This window comes from Phaenicophaeus curvirostris, chromosome 9 (genome assembly GCF_032191515.1).
Source record: "Phaenicophaeus curvirostris isolate KB17595 chromosome 9, BPBGC_Pcur_1.0, whole genome shotgun sequence".
NCBI classification, from domain to species: Eukaryota; Metazoa; Chordata; class Aves; order Cuculiformes; family Cuculidae; genus Phaenicophaeus; species Phaenicophaeus curvirostris.
In genome coordinates, this window is record NC_091400.1 from 37,146,383 (window position 1) to 37,167,065 (window position 20,683).

Consider the following 20,683-nt stretch of genomic DNA (forward strand, 5'->3'; position numbering starts at 1 on the left):
GGAAACTTCTTGCAGTAATGATTTGCTAGCAAATGTTAGTATTTGTCTCTGCTGAAAAGTCTTGGCCAGTTTGTTGAGGTCTTCTCTGAGGGCAAGAAGATAGAGTAGAAGCTCTGTAGTAATTTATAGTCTCACAGGAAAAAAACATCTTTAGGCACAGGTTATATGCACGCAAGTGTTCTGAGGAAGTACAACTTGTGAGACCTTATAGTTTGGTGGAACTTGTTGATTTTGTTTGGTTTGGCATGGTTGGTTTGTTTTAATAAGGCCTCTTTCTGAGCAAGTAGATGTTTAGGTTATTTGGTTATGAACATAAAGAGCTCAGCCAGTGAAGTTTATTCTTGTGCCTGACAAATGCTTGTGACTGATGTGCCTGTTAAAAGTGGAATAACGCATGGGAAGTCACAGCGTACCAAAATCCCAGCCCGTGTGGATTTTGCACTGCAAAATCATGTGCTGTTACACTTTTCCTAAAATATCAGAAGCTGCTCGTGTGGCTTTTGAAGGCGTTTCATGGGTGAAGCTCCTTAGCCATACAAGAGGAGAAATATCATCTTGGATGTGTGGTCACTGGTGCGTATTTATTGAACAGCCTGTGAACTGCGTGGCATTTGTGATCTCAATTTGTTTCATACTTGACTGTGTTCCAGTAGACTCCAAAAACCTATAAATAAAACAGAGAGCTTCGGGGCTGGTCACAGAAGTGCCACTTCGGGAGTTCAGTTAAGCAGAGTTCAGCTTGCTTAGTCAGAATTTAGAGAAGTAATGAGTCCATGGTGGGACCGTCTCTGTGTTGCTCCAGCTCACCTCTAGGTGGCTTCTAGACTTCTGCATGAGGAAATTAGCTCATCCTAGAGACATCTAGGTTGTTTGTCAGCAGTTACTGCAATTTGCAACACTTTCAAATAGGTTTTTTTGTAAAACTGTATTTGTTTTATTTTTTTGTGTATGTGGCTTCCAAATAGCCCTGCATTAATTTTTTAAATGAGCATCAATAATCACAATATCCTGATTCATTTTCCACATTTGTGCCTACATTAGTAGTTTGTTATTAGAGAATCCAGGCTTGCACTGGCTGGGCATCATTGTAGCACTGTTACTGCAGTTATACAACATGCAACTTGGTGTTTTCCTGTAAAACTGAGGAATTTCCCTGTAAAACTGAGGAAACCGATACTCAAGACCGTGTGTGTTATTATTACAGAGTTTACTGCTGCAGTCCTGTCCAGGGTGTCAAGACTTCTCTGTGATTAATAGACTGCTTGTGATTCTCTCTTCTCATTTATTATAGCACTGCAGCTTTCTAACAAGTGAGGGTGCTGTGTTCAGTAGAGGTCTGTCTCTTTTATAATCCTGTAGATGACTAGGGTTTTATTTTAATCCTAAATTATACATGTATCGAAGCAGAAAGCATTAGAAATTGGCTCATCGTTTTTATTAGCCTTCACCTACAGCAAACATGCTTTCAGTTGTAATAAAGCCTAAAAGCTTATTAACTCGCTTAAAGGGAAACATTTGTGTAATGCAAAGTAGTGGAACAAAAGTGCTTGTAGGTATCTTAAAACTGTTGTGATAACATTTTATGTTTTTGTTTTATTACTAGTTCTGGACTGCTAGCCTTAGGAAAGCCCTTGGACAGAGAAAGCACTGATCGCTATATTCTGATTGTTACAGCCTCGGATGGCAGACCAGATGGGGTGAGTTTCTTGTGAAAGTTTTAAGAAAATGCACTGTTACAGGATGTAGTTTAGGCACTTGAAGTAGCCTAATTGTAGTAGCTTTTATATGGGTCTTGAACAAATATATCTGTAATCGGCAAAAATTTTCCTCTGTCTGAAAAAGGTCTGTGTAAATGAAGCCTGTGTTATCACTGGGGTGATGTCCTTCGGTCTGGAAACAAAACAACTTTGCTGCTACTTCTGCCTTGTTTTATTCTTCAAGAAGAATCAATGCAGCCAAGGTTTTGCGTTATGCAGATCTTTGTACTGTTTCTTGTCTGTGCTGTTAAAGAATCAGTCTTCCATTCTCCTAACAAATCACTTATCTGGGCAGCTACTTTATAGATTTGTACTTTATCTAGTCAGATGCATTGAATTCGTTTCAGAAGTGACAGATGAAAGCACTGTCCACCTTCAGGGTTTTTTTAAGTTCTCAGGAGAAATCTAGAAATCTGCTATTTCTCTTAAAAAATAAACTTTTTTTTATCAAGAGCCTTCTGTGTTTGCATTGATGTGCCCCGGCAATCAAACCAACAGAATACTGCTCATGTTTATGCTTAGAGGAAAAAAAATTGTGATTTTCATTTGTCATATTAAAATACTGAAGGGCTATTTAAGGATTTTTATTTATTTGTCCAGCAGTGGTAATGGAATTATTTTTTCTACAATTTTTTAGCAGTCCTGAAAGGGGGATTTACCACGGTTGGATTGTGCAAGGTACATGGGAGTGCAACAGTTCTGCTGTGGATTTGTGCCATGGAATAACGGTATGGGTGGAGGGGAAGAGTCCATGTACCTGGTCTTAAAATTACAGTGGGCAGATCTGAAATAATAGATTCACATTTTCTGAGCTATTCTAGGAGGCGATGTTCAGCTTTGAGTTTGAAACAGAGAAATCATTGACAGTTTGCTAAGGAGCCATCGTGGCAGGTCTGTAGTTTGGATCTTTGCTCACCCTGTCTTCACTGGAGCAGGAGAAAATCCTGTGTATTATTTCTGTCCCATGCTCTTTTCTGTATTTTAGCTTCTTCAACTTATAATGTTTGCCCTCTTGCTCAGTGTTTGCTCAGAACTTTTTTCCCTGAAGTATTGAGAAAGTTTTAGAGCCTTTAGACAATTCTATGTCAACATTGAGTTGACATAACAGAGCCTAGACATTTTCCATTGAAATTCTGGTTACCATTATCCTTGGTAATTCATCTTAATATCTGTAATTCTGTTACTTACAAAATATGCTCCATTCTTGATAGCTATGAGTTCAATTGTTTTCATTTCTAACATCCAGCTGTGAAAGGCGAAGATCTAAGTAAAAGACTTGTGTTCTTTTTCAGAGTATGTTGCCCTGCTGTAATGCTATCTGGGGCATAGAATTGCTTTTGAAAAGATATTTCGTCTTCCCTTCATCTAGAGATTTGTTCTCTTTGTCCTGGAACTTAACTGGACAACTGGTCCATTTTAAAACTCAGAAGATAATAGTTACTTTTTGAACAGAAATCCATTTAATCGTAGCATACCGCTTAACATATAATAGTTGTATGTAAGGTGAGAGATGGCTTTTGAAGATCAACTGTGGAAAAACCACTGATGATAAACTGTAGAGGCCTTCGCTAGTGTTGTCTCTGAACTGTGCTGATGCAGGGTGGACGACCTGCTGCAGCAGAAGTCATTGATACTTATGTGAGCGGTTCAGCAGCCAGGCTTGAGCAAGGAGCAGCCACATTACTGGGGGAACGGAGTGTCCGTTTGTTCTTCATATGTTGCCTAGTCCAGTGAAGACAGGGAAGCTTCCTATAGGTGTGGTAATAGAAATGAGAACAGCAGCATTCTCCAAAGTAACTGCAATTATATGCAAATTTCAAGGACTATTTTAGTGGAAGTTTTTTTGGTTTTTTTTTTAAGAGAAAGTTTCAAGAGTATTCCACAAGGAAATCAAATAATCAGCACCCAGAGAACTATTGTAACGTCAGTGAAAGGTGTTTGTGATTTCCCAATGCTGGCATAAAACTCAGAAGTTCTTAAGCAGCATACCAGCTCTTACTGGTGTAGCAGTCCCTTGGCGAGCAGGAAGGTGAGCGGAACAGCAGCAGGTCGCTTGTCCCTTTGATACTGAATGCTCTCGATGGATGGTGGTGTTGAGCTGCTATTGCTGTAACGACAACAAACAATTAAAAAAGAAATCCACTCCCCTGCTATCTCATTATCTGCTTTCTCCCCTCTATACGATATGTTCTTTTCCTGGACTTTTGTACCTGCAGGCACACGTGTTCTTGCTGTGAAATGTGGTCACACTTAGTAGCTTATGTGTGTTCTCCTTATTGCAGGTTGGTTTGGGGTCTTCATCACCATCTCTTCCCTGGCTGTAGTCGCTTTCTTCAGTCATGTTACTTTTTGCCAGTGGTGGGACATCTTTCTTCTTACAATGGGCCAGCAGTACGGCTTTCTTGACAAGCTGACGTGGCTGCTCCTGCACCCTAAGCCTCTGCCAACAGCAGATGAAACAAGAAGATTAGGAGTTGACTGGGCTTGCCAGCATCACAGACAAGGCTGTATGAGTCTCTTGGCTTTTGTGGTACAAACAAATAGATGAAACAGGGCAGCTCAGCCCATTAAGTCTCCATGCCTTTTCCATGCCAGGAAACAGTGGTTTTGACTAATTTGCAAGGCTTTCTTGCATCTTTGCACGCTTTCTTTGATTTGCAGCTCTTTTGGACTTACTCTGCTGCTTGGCAGGCTCCTCCTGAGTCAGGGACTCCGTTAAACTGCTAGTTGATAGTGTGGCAGCCTGCAAGGACATGGGTGGTTGTTTCAACAGGTCAGTGAAGTTTCATGGAGGACCTTTTCTTTTTAACTACTTTATATCAGAAAGAAATGGTGTCTCTTTAGGGAAAAAAAAATCCTATCATTACAACAGAACTGCTACCAAAAGTAATTCAACTGCTGCTTGACATCAAGGTTTGCTTTTATGAATAGTTCTGTTAGTGCATGCAGAAAAGCAGTTATTTGATTGAAGAACTCTTTTCAGTTTCCTTAAAATCACAAAGTTAATTCCACAGGCAGGTGCAACTTAATTTAAGTGACATTAACATATTTTAGCTAATAACATAGAAAAACTCATTTCTTTCTAAACAACAGTGGGCTGTTTGAAATTAGCTATTAGAGTCAAATATACCTCAAGTAAGACTTTTCTAGGCTGTGCAGCCTTCTCTGTGTTTGCTTGCTTCTTTAAAATTTGAAAGGAATTTAAAGGGAAAAGACTTTTTTTTATTATTTAATATTTTTTATTATTTAGTATTTTTCAGTAAAATTCTGTTGTGAAAAGATTTTTAGCCTGTGTTATAACACATAGGTGCCAAGGGGGCATAACTGCGGCTTAATTTTTAAGTAAATGTATAAAATACTGCATTTTACAGGGACTACATCAGATGGGAAAAGTTGCTGCGCTTTGAAATTGTTGAAGCTTTCAGAAAGAAATTCACCTCATACTGACTTAAATTTGTCAGGCTTAAGCTCATGGCTCTCTTGTCTGTTCAGCATTGTTCTCATGAAACTATGAATGTTTTTCTCCATAGAGTTAAGGAAAGCTCCATAGGTGGGTGAAGCCCGTCTTTCAGCATTGAGTCAGCAGTCTCTGAGATTTGCAAACAGAAAGAAAAGGCCAGCAAGATTCACTGTCTTTGCTACCACTAACACTCTTACAGTTCACTCATTGATTGCCATCTCCAGCCTTAACAGGGTCTTCCCAGGCTATGAGAGACATGCCAAAGTGGACCCTTCTTTCCACTTCTGGTATCTCCAGGAGTTTGGAGGTCAGCACGTGGGGCAGCAGGACACTTTCCATGCTGGATCACACTTCTGCTTGGGGAACAGCAGCCCCAGCACCAGTCTCCAGGGGAGCAGTGGTTCCTCCAGGTGACTTTTCCGCAGTCATGAGGGTAAGACTCATCACCCACAAATTACCGGATTCCTGATCGTGGGACTGGAACTCTTCTCCTCACAGCCACAACTGAGCCAGGCCAGCACTGTGCCCTGTCTGCTCCACTCTGCTGTAAACCCCCGTGGAATATTGGGCTGGTACACCATATGCAATATGGTTTCAGCCCTTTCTTTCATCCACACTAGTCTCTAGAGAAAAGTAACTGTTCCCCATCATCATCTATGAAGTCTGTTGAACACATTTTTGCATTTGAAAAGTCGGTGGTTATGCACACCTTAAATTTTTGGAGGTTTAATGGTATTTTGTTTTCCTGCTCCTTTTTTCTGTGTGGTTGATAAAGAATGTAAGAGACTTTTAACGGTGGTTGCTATGGCACTAAGTAGTTGAGGTTTTTGTATTCTAAGCCATGGGGCTTGTTTAAGTGCCTAATGTTGTGTAGTGACAGTCATATTGACACCTTTTGACTTTTGGAAACTGCTTATTCCATCAAAATTAATACAAATCTGTTTATGCTTTCACTGAGCAGTACAGCTTTCCATTTAGTAGAGTGGGCTGGCTGACACTGCTTCATCACTTTTGCATGCCTTATAACACTCCCGATCGCTTAAAATACTCAACTGTGCTTCCCAAGTTATTGTTGTACTGAGTTATAACCTGGAAAATTAACGGGCTTACGTTTTTCCTCTGACCTTGGAATAACAAGACCTACTACCCCTCACTGGTAACAGTACAACACAGCAAACAATTAAGTGTGCATTAATTGAGTAGCGAGGAGAATATTTTTATTTCCCTAGTAACGAAACTTAGTTGTAGATGGGCAGAAGAATGACGTGCGAATGAAAAACTATATTGAGCTCCAGTTGTTTTCACAAATTGTGGTGTGTTTGAATGGGATTTTAAGGCAAGAATTCATGTCTCTGCATTTTGGAGGGAGGAGTTAGAAATAAAAATGTACAGCTTCTGTTAGAAGAAAGAAAAAGCCTTCTGTGCTATTTGGTTTTGGCTTGTGCAAGTTTGCATGTGTCAGTTCATTTATACAGCTGAACCAGGAAGCCCCATTGTGTTGTCTTAGTAGGTGTTGTGTGATTTAAGCAGAATTCAAACCGCCAAGTATAAATGTCTAGTCCTGAAAATAGACACCCAGCACTTCAGAACTGTGGTTCCACCTAAGTTTTGGCAGAACAGAGCAGCTCAGTGCCTAGTTTATAAAACCGTTTGGGAGTACGGAATTAGGTATTCAGTCATCCAGAGGGTGGTCCCAACCTCCCAGGCAGCTACAGCCTTCCTGGACGAGAGCAACAAAGCTGACGTCCCATGTCACGGTCACTTCTTAGTACTCAGAAAATACTGACAGGGTCCAGATTCATTTGTATGTCTTAGAAGATTCAATTACCAGGCCATTGAACTACTTTGGAAGTCCAGCAGAAGCTGCGGTCCATCTGCTCCTTTGAAGTTGTGCTGTTCAGGGTATAGGCTGAGATTCTCTGGATAGGAAAGATCATAGGCCGCCTAGGGCTGGTGGAGAGGGTCTCTGAAAGCCATGAATCTTTCCTGTTGTTCTCAATGTGCCCATTTCTTTGTCAGTGAACACATCAGGAAAAAAAGAAAAAAAAAACAAACAACCGAAAAAAACAAAACCAGGATAATTTTAGCATTGTGGACCCCGAAACCGGTTTGGGGCTGTGTTTCCTGAGGAGACAGAGGCACCATCGGGTGAGATTTAGAAGAACATCTGAGAGAGAACTGTTTTCCTAGTGGGCTGGGCTGGCCCGGAGAAGCTGGACGCTGAATGCAATTGAATTGGCGTTTTTTAAGACTTTTCAGGTCTTTTTCTGTGTTTTCTATATGTGGTCCTGGGTACCCAGCACCAGATTTCAAGTTCTGCTCTGATGTCTAATGCATAGCAGTGAGACACTGCAATTCTTTAACCTTTAAATGTGGATAAGATGTTCGTGGGTTTGCACTGTACTCTGTACAGGAGCTTCAATCAGTAGGGCTTAGAGTTTCAAAACTCTAAAAACCATGTTCTGTGCTGCCGTATGCAGACGCATGGTAGAAGGTTGTGGCAGTCTCTCTGCCACAACAATGCTGTCAGAATCACCAACAGCTGAAAACTCATGCTTGTTCAGTTTATAATTTGGCTAAATAATTGCTGCAGGCTGTAAATGAAAGGAAAATAAATACTGCTGTGTTCTTTGTCCTGGACAAAGATGTGTCGTAGCAGGACAGCCTGATAGTTTCTCTGGCCCATGAGCCTTGAGGCACACTGGTGTGTTTTGTGTAGTCACTAAGCTGTCTTCCTCCTTACTGTCTGCTCTCGATGGGAACAGACCAACAATTCAAAAGGCTACTCTTCACCGAATGAACGACAAGTGCCTTATTTCAGGGCATTGTGTTTTGTTGTGTAATTCAGACTTGGATATTTCAGTCATCTTGGAAGCTCCTTAATAATTTAGAGCATCTGTCTCCCGTGACACTTAGATTAATTATCTTCCTTAGAGCAAACAGGTAGCAGTAGATCAAGGTAATTTAGACAAAGATTCACTGCTTTAATGCCACACAGAGAATTAATTAATTACAGTAAATTTCTGTTACTCCTGTAAATGTTACTTGCATCTGCTCCACTTCAGTTCTGTTATCTATCAAGAACAGAGCACGCATGCCTCTTTCAGCAAAGGGCCACTCTACATAGATTTTGTTTACAAAAAGGCTTGTGTTGAAAAAGGCTTCTACTTAACTGAGCTTTTTGTAATCAGTGAGACAAGACTGCCAAAAGCCTTAAAATTAGTGGAATCTCTTTATACTTTGGAACTGTAATATTGCTTTAATGTAGCCCGTTTATTTTGATCCATGAGCACAGTGGGAAGGAATAGGTCTTAAATATATGAAAGGGAACAATATAAACAGATAAAGGATTTTCTGCTTCCTCCTCCAAAGAACTCCTCAAATGTATTTCTTTCCAAGAATAAAAGCTGACTAAAGAATTCGTCCAGCCCAATTTTCTCTTCCGTGAGAGAATGCCTTTCTCTTTGGAGCAGCTCTTTTACTATGCTGAGCTTTAGGAAACTCCCAGACATTCAGTGTTTGTGCAGCTTGTCTGCTTGCGTTGTGTGGATAATATGCCCTGCAGAGGCTTTGATTCCAAATGCCAACAGGGAAGGGGTGATTTAAGTAACACTTACAAAGAACAGATTGCTCACAGGTTTCAGTCAGAAGATTTTAGTAAGTTTGTAATTCCATTTCAGAATTGGGCATTGGTCCCTGGCAGAGGCTGCCCAGGGAGGGGGTTGAGTCCCCTTCCCTGGAGGGGTTTAAGGGACGGGTGGACGAGGCGCTGAGGGACATGGTTTAGTGATTGATTGGGAATGGTTGGACTTGATGATCCGGTGGGTCTTTTCCAAGCTGGTGATTCTATGATTCTATGAAAAGATGACTTTATTTTGAGGTGAGGAACAGTTCTGCACTAAAGGTTATTGAAGCATTTTGTGTCCCAAAATAAATAAGCTGAAGTAGAACTTCGTTAAAACAGATCTCGTGGTGGGGTTTACGGTAACAGTCACATATAGTGTAACATCGAGTATACATTCTGTTATTGTGTATATTTAATAATACCACATCCGTCCATGATAGTAAATACCATGGTCACGAATCCTATCTGGACCAGAAAGCATAAGCTGGGCAGGCTGTTCCTCAGCAACCCTAAGAGCTCAAGAGCAGAGGCACAGAACTCCTTGCCTTGAACCCCTCTGTAGCTGAGTGTGCCTTTCAGACACATCTTGCCAGTCAGCAGTAATCTCTGTTCCTTTTATAACAACAGTGAAGGCTCTAGTTCTCGATGAAGTGCAGACCCTGTGAGAAGGTTAGGGGAATTGCAGCTGAAAGCTCTTTCCGTCCACATTCCTCGCCTGGTTGGAAGTTCTCAAGTTTGGTTTATGATATAAAGGCATTGGTAGAGATGCCACAGCTTTATCCATTTGTGATTAAGACACCGAATCCCGAGCATTTGGGTTAGATGCAAGCCCATTTTTTCCACAGCTTTGTCTCTGCTGGACTGTGTGACAAACATGGCTTATTTTGTACATTAGCCTCCAACCACATTACGTGATGCGTAGCGCACAGTGCGCTCTAAATCTGGGTTATTTAGCCTGAGCTGTACAGCTCTGGATACAAGCTACCAGCTGCTGCTGGTTCATCCCACAGAAACAGTAATGTTTCAGTGCTGTGATGTGGAGATGCTTTTCAGCTGCTTGGACAGATGATCAATACTTTTTCTCTTCCACAAATGGATGCACAGGATTGGAGCCCAGGTGGTTACCTGGCCCACGACTGGCACAACAGTTGTGACCTATCCCGTCAGTCTCGTGCATTTGGCAAGGACGTGTCTGGAGTGTGCATAATTTTTCTTTTTTCCCACTGACGCTCTCATCCTTTATATTTTCTTTTTGGATGTGTGAGGTTTTAGTTTAGAGGAGTTTTTCTGGGTATTTATTATTTTTGTGTGTTTGACAGCTTTTCTCTCGGCCTCCTCCCCAGGCTTTTTCTGATCTTTTTTCATTAGTGTAATTAATGACAAGCTCCAGCCTTGTCTCTCCCTTTAGCCTCAGTCTCTTCTCTCTCCTAAATTTCTTTGCAGTCCAGCTGGCCATTTCTTCTTTATAACTTGGAGAGGTGTAGAGCGTTGGTAGATACTGCTTTTCAAGTTCTCATGCCCTCCACTGGAAGGTCTGAAAATACCTGAGGCTTGCAGCCTTGCTGATAGGAACAGACCAGAAAAGAATAATATGTTCCCCCTTTCCCATGGCCCGGTGGACGTTGTCTGTTGTGGTTATGCAGCTTCTGTGCAGTGAAAAAAGGTTAGTGACCAAGGCCATAAAGAGTTGTTCCTATTTACCTGTCACTTCTTCTGACTTAAACATTTTGTTGTCATCCTCCATTACCAATCATTATTAGATTCCCATTAGCAATGTCACTCTTCAGCCTCTCACTCTCCTGGAGCACTGAACTTAAACAGCATGACAATTTACCTGTTACAAAGTTCATCTATATTTTATTCTGGTCCTTATCGCTCCAAATATTTTAAGATCTGAGCAACTGTTTCCCCTGTTTGGTAAGGAGTAGCTATTATTCTAGATATCATTATTTGTGTAGTGTTCTTGAATTCAATATTGATAAGTCCTGGTATGGAGATCAGAAGCATTATTTACATTTTTTTGTTCAATCAAGTAAGATAAAGCCCTGGGCTTTGCCTCTAGATTTTATTACTTGCAAACTGGTTATATATAGAAATGAAAGTGTTTGTCTTGGAGTTTGTCTAAATTAATAATTTTGCTTGACATCAGAGCTAAGAATGTTTCCTCTCCGGGACACAGGAAGCTTTCATCCGTTCCCATCTTCAGTTTAAATGGCAGGTTGCAAATAAAGTAAGTCGCAAGTGAAATTTTCTTCAAGTTTATCATCCATAACATTTATCAAGGTCTGACATACTTAGGACAAAAGATTTTGTAGAGGCGATGTAAATGTTACCTTTATTGCTTAGGGAAGAATTATATATGTAAGAACTATTTTAGTGGCCCTAAGAAGCTATAAATTGCAGCTATTGATATTTTGTTTGACTTGGGTTTATTATAAAAGAGAAGTAGGCATGGGTTGCTTCAGCAATAAATAGGAATTGCCTGAGACGAGGCTGTACTTTTTTCCCTTGTGTGAATTTCCAGTTAAAGCTTCCACATTCCTTTCAAAACCATGCTTGACCAATCTTTTGTAGAAAAGCCTGGTTTTAACAGTCGTGGCAGTTTTTTGTCCTCGCTATATTATGGTGGTATTTGCATGAGGAGCATCAATTCAGTTGATACACAAAACCAGTTGTGAATTAAATCTCTCTCTCATTACTTTGGGGAACCACTAGAATTTGTTTAGAGACTTTTAGAGGTAATTAAACATATGTCAAGAGCTTTATCTAAAAAGCAGCTCTGTTTCATGAGAGAATGCTGTTTTACTACCTCTTTAAGGATCCCCTACACTACGCTGCAACTTTCTATAATTCCTTAACAAAGATGTGACGCTATTTGCTTTCATTCTGAAGTATGTGATGAACAAACATGCATACAATTAAGCAGGAGAATTAAAAAGTTCTATCTGCAAATGATTTTCTTCAAACATTTCTTCTTCAAATGTCGTCTTCTTCTCTGTTCATTTTTCCTAAGCTGCACAGGGGAAAAAAAATCTACTGCATGCTGTTGGTAGTCCTAAGCACTGCCTTAATTGTAGTCTGCCACGCTCGGGTCTCCTTGCAGTGGTACAAGATTAAAGCCAAGCAGAGAGGAGAGAAAGGATGTAGGGAGCTGGGAGCCCAGATTCCAGATATGCCTTAGAGCATTTGAAGTATGAGAACCGATTAATGGAGAGAAATTACATCTTTTTTTTCACCCCTGAGGCTATAAAATGTGCAATACAGCTATCCTTCCATGTCCCCTTCCCCAGCTCTGAAAGTCAAGAAAGTTGGCTTTGCGGAAGTAAATGGGCATCCAATCGGAACTTGTTATTAAACATAATTCCTCTCATAGCTCCTCGTGCTCTTCATCTCTGACTTAAAAATTTTGATGTGATGAGTTGTGACAAGGTTAAAAGCATCGTCACCTCTCTGTCTGTGTGCTGGAGGTTTCCTTGGCAGAAGAATTTTAGCTAGCGACATAGAAAATGAAATGCGGTTTATGTGACAGTGGGAGTGATCTTGGGCAGCTGCCCCTACCTGCAGTTGAAAATGGTAATAAGAAATGATAGGCTTCTTGAACAGTACAAGATACTGAGCCTCATACAAAATATAGCAACCCTTTCTCAGTGTGCTTACTTTTATCCTCTCTGCAGTACACTATTGATGCTCAAAGCGTGCATTCACTGCCTGCGGTCCTTCTCGACTCGACTGCTATGCCAAGTAGTTACTTGGCTGCTGTAAGAAAGAGTATGGTCTGTAGACTACCTGCTTTCTTACTTTCTGTTCCAGTGACAGACTGAAAAGACGTTATGGCTAGCCCTGAGCATAACTTCCAAGCAATGATTATTTAGTCAATATGATTTTAGTGTTGCTGGTGACTTTTCACATTATCTCCAGGATGGATGATCATGATGTTACCAATACTGCTCCACACCGTTGTTCTGGATAAGCCACTGTAATTCATTCCAGTTGCCAAATAAAGGTGATTTTGGAAAAGCACGTCATTTTTAAGCTGTGACTTTCAGAGAGCTTAAGCAAATCTTTGGGGCCGTTTAATGAGGCTATAAAAATGTTGATTTTATTTAATAATCTTTGAATATAGGAGTTGCTAACATTAGTGGCATAACTACTGCTCCATGTACCTCAAAGAAATAAAGGAGGCCAGCTGACTCCCACTTTATGTAAAAGGCTAGCATTGCTCCATCAGTGGGGCATTTCTTCTCAATTTCAGAGCTTGTTACTGATTCAATGGAAGAGAACACAGGGCCATTGCTGCAGACACAGAGCTTGTGATGAACGCACCTTTCGGTGCCACTGAAAGAATCCACTTTGGATAGTTTGTTACATTTGGACTAATACAAAAATGAGGATGTATTTTGTTTTTATTACAGGATCTTATTTTATTCCCCTGGAAGCTTAGGAAGGCCAGAAAACTTTTATGAAATATTTTCCTATTTTGCATCTCAATAAAGTATTATTCGTTTGCAGAAAAAAAGTATCACTTTTTTTAATTCTTAAGTAAAAGTTTCAGCATGCTTTGAGGTTCTACAACAAGCAGAGCACTGTCCTGTGTGGCCGTGTTGACTGGCAGGTAAGGTAGGATGCTTAAGATCAGCAAAAGTATTGCCATCAATTTGAAAACTACTAAAATTCTTAGATGACAGAAGGGTGAGGAAAGAACTGTAAATGTGTCTTCTCCTACCTTTCTCTCCCTTTTCATAAAATCCCCACAAACTTTCTTTTTTTTCTTGCAAAACTAAGCTAACTAAAAATTCTTCTATTTTTCCAGTTCTGGTTAGTCTGAACACCAGAAGGTGTTTCAGAAGAGGCATACAAAGGTGCAGGTTTATATTCAGATTTTTTGTGTTACTGTTTTTTAAAGAAGGATGGTTACAGGTTCCCTTATGAAACTGGCGAAGTGGTACTTTCTAACAAAACCTTGTGCCTAATGCAAAGGCCTTTTTCATCCCCACTGGTGAAAGAAAGAAAATCCCCTCCGCCCAGGGAGGTGGTTGAGTCACCTTCCCTGGAGGTGTTTAAAAGATGGGTGGATGAGGTGCTGAGGGACATGGTTTAGTGGTTGATAGGAATGATTGGACTCGAGGATTCAAGTCTTTTCCAACCTGGTGATTTTGTGAATAGACTGTTCAGATTTAGACTGCACTTCCCAGCAGCAATGTCTGCGGCATAGGCATCATTACAAATATTACTGTCACAGGGAGAATGGTACAAAACAGTCTGGATGGTCAGCATTAGCCATAAGGCATCAGTGTGAAACTTCATGCGTGTATCTTTCTAGCATCTGTCTGTTTCTGTGTACTTCTCTCACAAATAGTATCTCTGGCAGCAAAGGTGATAGCATGTTTTGAACTGATTTGAAATATAATAATGTATTAAATACAATAATGTGGTATTTTGTGTCTGAAACAATAATTCAGACCAATAAAAAGGGACTCAGCCCAAGCTGTGAAGATCTGCAAACAAGGTGTCGCTGTCCAGTAGCTTAGATTTAGATAGAACATTTCAGTGGGGACCACAGGCGTATTTTGTTGAAATTCTGCGTCTGTCAATTATGCTGTTCCCAGTAGGCACCTCTCTCTAGGTTAAAGTTTATGTGCTAATGCTTAATAGCACGTCAGCTCTTGTTTAGTGAAATTGGTGATTTCTTTCCAGATTTATAGCTCTCAGAATGGAAGATGCGTAAATCCTTTAAAATACCATTTAAGAAAAAAAGACATCTGATGTCCTTTCTGCAATGCTAATGCATTATTCAGTCTTCAGCCTGTTTTGTCTTATCAGAAAAGTAAAAATAAACTCTTTGAATAATGCTTCCTGTTTCACAAAAAAGATGCAAAAATGGATCATCACTTTACCTGTGATTCTGAACTGGCAGAAGTAGCAGCAGGTTGCTGATCAGTTTTCAGATGTGAAACTGTAAAATAAAGATAATTTGTTCATAAAGTTCTTTCTCCGTAGACCTCAACCGCAACCGTTAATATAGTGGTGACGGATGTAAATGACAACGGACCGGTGTTTGATATGTTTCTACCTAGAAACCTGTCTGTACAGGAAGAGGAAGCCAATGCTTTTGTTGGTCAAGTAAGGGTAAGTTATCAACTGTGAACAGTGAAATTGTTTCTTTTATTAAGAAAACTGTCCAGGCTATTAGTAAAAAGCACAAAATAATTGTACTGTAGACAAACTTATATCAAAATATCTTAGATTTAAATGTGAACTGCCCATTGTCAGAAACATTTGTGTTAACAAAGTCATCTTTTGGACGCTAAGATGCAGAACTGATTCTTTTATTCTCAATGCTTATAGCTGAAAAGACTTTCTCATATAAACAGGGCACGTTAAAAATGTTTTTGAAGATGCACACCACTGTAAAAGCTTGGTTATGGGAAATTTTCATTGTTACAACTTTTATTGCCACATTTTTATACTCCTGCTGATTTCTTTTAAAATATTTTTCTAACGTACTGATAAAGTGATGTGTATGTGTATAAAACTGTCACACACAGAGAGTGTTTTAAGGCTATTGATGGGAAAAACAGTTAAACTGTTGATTGAAATAATTGATTAGCTGTCATAAAACTACACTGTGCTTGTGGTATTGTTAATTTGAATGATGTAAAGCAGTGTAAATTTTTAGAACTTATATGGGTCTTCTGGACTACCGAAAGCAGATTCTGTCACCTGGAACATGCGTCACTTCTTTTTGGCAGAGACAATTTTCCCCAACAACGGGTGAAAGAAAAAAAAGTATAAGTTGGGCTTTTTTTTTAAAGAGTAGTTTAATATAATGTTTATATTTCATAAGCACAAAGGTTGGATGCAATATAAACTGTAGGGATAAGGTGAATTTAGAAGCAGGTTTTTTTCAGGAATTTAGGTGAATATAAATAGAAAAGGTGAGCTGCATAGGATGCTTTTGAGTTGCATGAGAACTATACTAGGCAGCGTACAACCATAATATCCATGATTGCTTCCAAATTTATGTTATCCAGTAAGACAGTCATCAGCGTTTCTCGCTTATCCTCGTTCTTGTTAGTTTTATGTTCTTTTTGAGTATAACCTGGTATCATTAAAGGTGGGTACTGCTCTGAAAGTGTCCTAGCTTCAGTGTGGTTTTCAAGGAAAATAACTTCTGTCAGCGTTGATGAAGACTACAGTTTTCCTGAAGCTCAATTTTTTTATGCTAGACTTAAATATCAGCCACTTCAAGGGCTGTTTTGAAGCCTTGGACGTACAGAAATTAGGATCCTTGTGATTAAATCAGATTCCATGAATCAATAAGTTATTTCTCTGGGTTTTGTCACTGTGTTCATCTTATATGGTCATTTTTCATTTTGCATCCAAAAGGTACGGACATGATATTTCAAATAAGTACCAAATATCTTCAAAATCCATTTTGTGTTTTGCTGGGTGCCTTCAAGGTGCAATAATCTTCTTAAACACTAGATTGGATCTATCTTTAGTTTAGATGGAACTATAAAATAAAACAAGATATTGTAACAGAACTTCTCTATCTTATAAATCAGTATAATTTCTAACTTGTGTTGAAATGAAAATATTTAATGAAACCTTGTGATAGCTTGTTCCTAGTTGTGGAATGACAGAAACTGGTGATATCATTTATTGTCAGGTTTACCACCAAGTCCTATATGCCGTGTCAACTAGTAAAAAGATAAAGCTGTAACAAATTATTAGTACTGGTATTAAAATGTTAGAAGTAGCCTGAAAAGCTACGAAAAGCTGTTGACATTTCTTTCCTTATTCTTCATTTTCTATATGGACTTTATCTTTCTTCCCTCTCTCGAGACCACAAAAATTCATTTCAGTTGCCTGCTCATTTGTTTCTCTAATCAAGTGATGATTCCCATTCACACCCACCTTTTGTTCCCTCTCCCATAATAGAGGGAAGGTTTTAAGCAGTTCTGGGTACAGAACAATTCGATCAAACACTCCCATGAATAACTCCTGCCACAGACAAGAGATTTGTGTGCTCCACTTTGTTTGGAGTCGGAAAGTAGGGAAATTCCTTCCACTTCTTAAAACAAGGTAGATCTCACAGTTTCAAATCCAAACCTTTGGCATGAGAAGAAACAGATGCGGTTGAGGATCTGTGCAATTTTTATTCTCATCTCATACCACGATGCCAGGCAGGATTAGCCTCTTTCTGCTGACACCCTTACAGCAGTTCCTTGACCTCAGGTGAGCTGATGACACAGGTCAAATAGGTCTTAAAAGCTCCTTGCCATCCACAGCTTGGAAAATGGGGTGGCTTTTTAAACTAAATGGCTTTCAAAAGCTTCACTCACCTTTCCTGTTTCCAATATTACGTTTGTGCATTAATTTTCATCTTCAGAGTAATACACCTCCAGAAATTTTGATACTTGTTATCAGGGGAGCTTTTCAATCATGGTCATTTTCACAGCAGTTGATTATTGAGAGTCCAGAGTTTTTGTATGAAGGGAGCTCTTGGTTTTGTCTGCCTGACACCTTGCATCCCTCTGTGTTTTCAAGCCCTTTCATCTGTTTTAGCCTTATGCCAGACTAATTCTTCTGAATCAGTGGTTTCATGTCTCTAATATGTCCATTTAGTATTTTGATGGCTGATTCTGTTAGAGGTGCCTGTTCACATTTCTGTCACTGGGATAAAAAATTATAGTTTTCCTGAGCTTACAACTTAGACTGGTTTATATTTGGCCTGCTAAATTTTGGCTGCAGCCTCTCATTATAGATGTTCTTCTGTGACTTTGATGCAAGGAGTAGTTACTACTGCAAAAAGCAGAATATTCTGGCTTAAGCTAAAGTAGTTTTCTAACTACTTAGATGAGTTAAACCTCATTTAAGTAACTGTTTTTTGAAAGTTACAGGCAGAATGCCCATCTGATAGCATCTTTTTTCAAACAGTGTTTTTCCAGACGCTGTTCTCTTGAGAAACGATAACATCTTGTGTTGAGTATGCTATGTGCTGAACAGATGTGCCTTCTGTAATCATCTTTGGGTTTTGTCTCACTCTCCTACCTGAAGAGTGCAAGGTCAGACAGAGAACTGGAACTGTCCCAATTAGTGCAGATTGGCTATTGTGAAGTTCCTAACATTAAAATTAGTTCTTTGAAAGTAGTAGAATATGCATAAGTTAGCTGGGAAATGTTATCCATATGCATGGAGATGGGAAGTATATTCTGTAACCAGCTCTTGTCTCATTAGCTGGTGGAATTATCTCCCTTTGCGTCACTGGTGGAATTATCTCCCTTTGCGTCCAGCGCTGTAATAATGGATGTTTGCTTTCTAAAACTCAAAAAAGAGTACTGGAGAGTTTATTTTCTGGTATTTTCAGTGTCAGATTGAACAATTGTCAAGATTAGTGATCACTTCTTTGAAGACTCCTTGGTAGAAGTAGTTGGACAGTTTTCTTGTGATGAATGTCAGGTGTCTAACTTTTTTCTGATAGTCAGACCTTATGGCCTCAGTATTTGTAATTGATGGAATGCTAACTTCCTGCATTCATTCTTCTGTGAACAAGAACAAAACTGAGAGCATTTTAAGAGCCTGACTGGTGAGATAAGTAGTTTCAAACCGAAATGTTGGCTGATACATTCCAGCTCTGATTCCAGTTCTAATGTTCTCTAATTAGGCGGGCATATGAGGAGAGCCAGCAGTCTACAGAAATGACAAAAATAGCTTTAAAATGGATTAATGTATTAGAGAAATGTTTTGGAGCCCAGTTAAATATGGATATTTTAAACAATATAAATATATTTCATCTCTGATTTAGAAAGCTTCGCCTTTTATTTCTGCTAGTATGTATATCCGTTGGCTCAATCTCTGAATTACTTGATCATGTCCTTGCCAAAGAATATACTCATCATAAAAGCAAAATCTCTAATCATCTGTCAAGTGAAAACGGGCAGTGCAAGTCTCTAAATATAGGATTTGGTTGCATGCCAGACTAAAGAAAGCTTATCTATTTTAAGTCTTACAATGTGATTAACTTTTATAGGAGGTTCCTGGGTCCATTCAGTCATGTTTTTGCAGCCATGAGCTTTACAATTTTCATTTATTTTAATTTATATTTGCTTGTAGCATTTAACTGTTCTTACTGTGTAGTTTTATTTAGAATTACATTTAATTGGTTTCTGAACTAACCCTCCAGATGCACTGGAATTAGCTTTGACTGCAAAAGTAATTCTCAAACATTTTCCCGTCTTGAATAGTAGCTAAAATATGTCAGTATTGAAAATTTATAGTATGCTACCTTTACCCTAACAGATTACTCCTAAGTGTAGTTATCAGAAAAATTATGAACTGGTTTGACTTGATAGTTCAATAGGATGCTTTTTCTTTTGAATATTTCTTGAGGGATAGACGCCAGACCTGTAGTGTTTTTCAAAAGCATGAGGGGTGGGAGGGCAGCAATAGTTCTCTTAAAGAATCATAGAACCATAGAATAGTTTAGGTTGGAAGGGACCCTAGAGATCATCCTGGTCCAACTCCCCTGCCATGGGCAGGGACACCTCCCACGGGATCAGGTGCCCAAGCCCCATCCAGCCTGGCCCTGAACCCCTCCAGGGATGGGGCAGCCACAGCTTCCCTGGGCAACCTGGGCCAGGGCCTCCCCGCTCTCATGGTGAACAAATTCTTCCTTATGTCTAGTCTAAATCTGCCTCTGTCTAGTTTACCGTTCCAGACAATCCTATCACTACAAACCTTTGTTAATATTCCCTCCCCAGCTTTCTTGTAGCCCCTTTGCTATAAGTTCTCCTTGGAGCCTTCTCTTCTCCAGGCTGAACAACCCCAGCTCTCTCAGCCTGTCATCGCATGGGAGGTGCTACAGCCTTCTGATCATCTTTGTAGCCTCTTCTGGACCCATCCCAACAGCTCCATCTCCTTCTTATGTTGAGGATTCCAGAACTGGACACACATGCTCCAGATGAGGTCCCAAAAGAGAGAAATAGAGGGGCAGAATTCCTTCCTTTGCCCTGCTGGCCATACATCTTTTGATGCGGCCCAGGACACGGTTGGTTTCTGGGCTGTGCGCACACATTGCTGGCTCATGTCAAGCTTCTCATCCCCCAGCACCCCCAAGTCCTTCTCTTCAGAGCTGCTCTCAATCACATCATCCCCCAGCCTGTATTAAAACCACAGATTGCCCCGACCCAGGTGTAAGATCTTGCAATTGGCCTTGAGACTTTGTTCTTGGCCTTGAAGGAGTAGGAATTGCCTTGAGATTTCAAGATAGCCAAAATTTGAGATAGTGCCCCGAGGTTTTTTTGCCTGTCCCATTTTCTTAGACCAGCTACACCCAATTGCACCATCAGTGCAGATCACTGAATTTGCCCTTGGATATTCCAGTGTCCACTTTTATTGTATGTTCGTATACAATTTTTCTTCATCAAGTCATTTTTTGCAGGTCAATAATTCAGAACATTTAACTTCTATCACTTTGTAACTCTTACCTCTTCTTGCAATGTAATGTAAAGTCTTGTGGCACGTCAGTAAGCTAAAAAGCCTTCTGGATACTTTCAGTTGAGCGTGAAAGAAGAATAGAAGTATTATATCATTTCTTAATTTGAAATTTATACAAAACCAGCAGTCCTTTAATCATGCAAACTCATAGAAGAGGTTTGGTTTGTTTTTTGTTTGTTTTTTTTTTTCTTTACATGAATAATGTAATGTAAATGTCACTTTTGTAGGAAGTTCTGCAGAAATGAACTCTTGTAGGTTTTTGAGCTGCAAGGGAGTATTACCATATGTGTCTGGGAGCTTGACTTATTAATCTAACTGTATGAAATAGGAGAGAAGTATGTG

The 20,683-nt window shown here is 39.7% G+C and overlaps 1 protein-coding gene across 5 annotated transcripts in view; it reads left to right on the top strand.

The window, feature by feature from the left end:
• Window positions 1-20,683, top strand: part of PCDH15 (protocadherin related 15) — a 599,860-nt gene that overhangs the window by 451,512 nt on the left and 127,665 nt on the right. For all 5 annotated transcript variants that reach the window (XM_069863953.1, XM_069863958.1, XM_069863956.1 and 2 more), the window contains 2 exons: window positions 1,604-1,697; window positions 14,840-14,968. In XM_069863953.1, coding sequence (XP_069720054.1) covers window positions 1,604-1,697; window positions 14,840-14,968 — 223 coding nt within the window. The remainder of the gene's footprint in view (window positions 1-1,603; window positions 1,698-14,839; window positions 14,969-20,683) is intronic.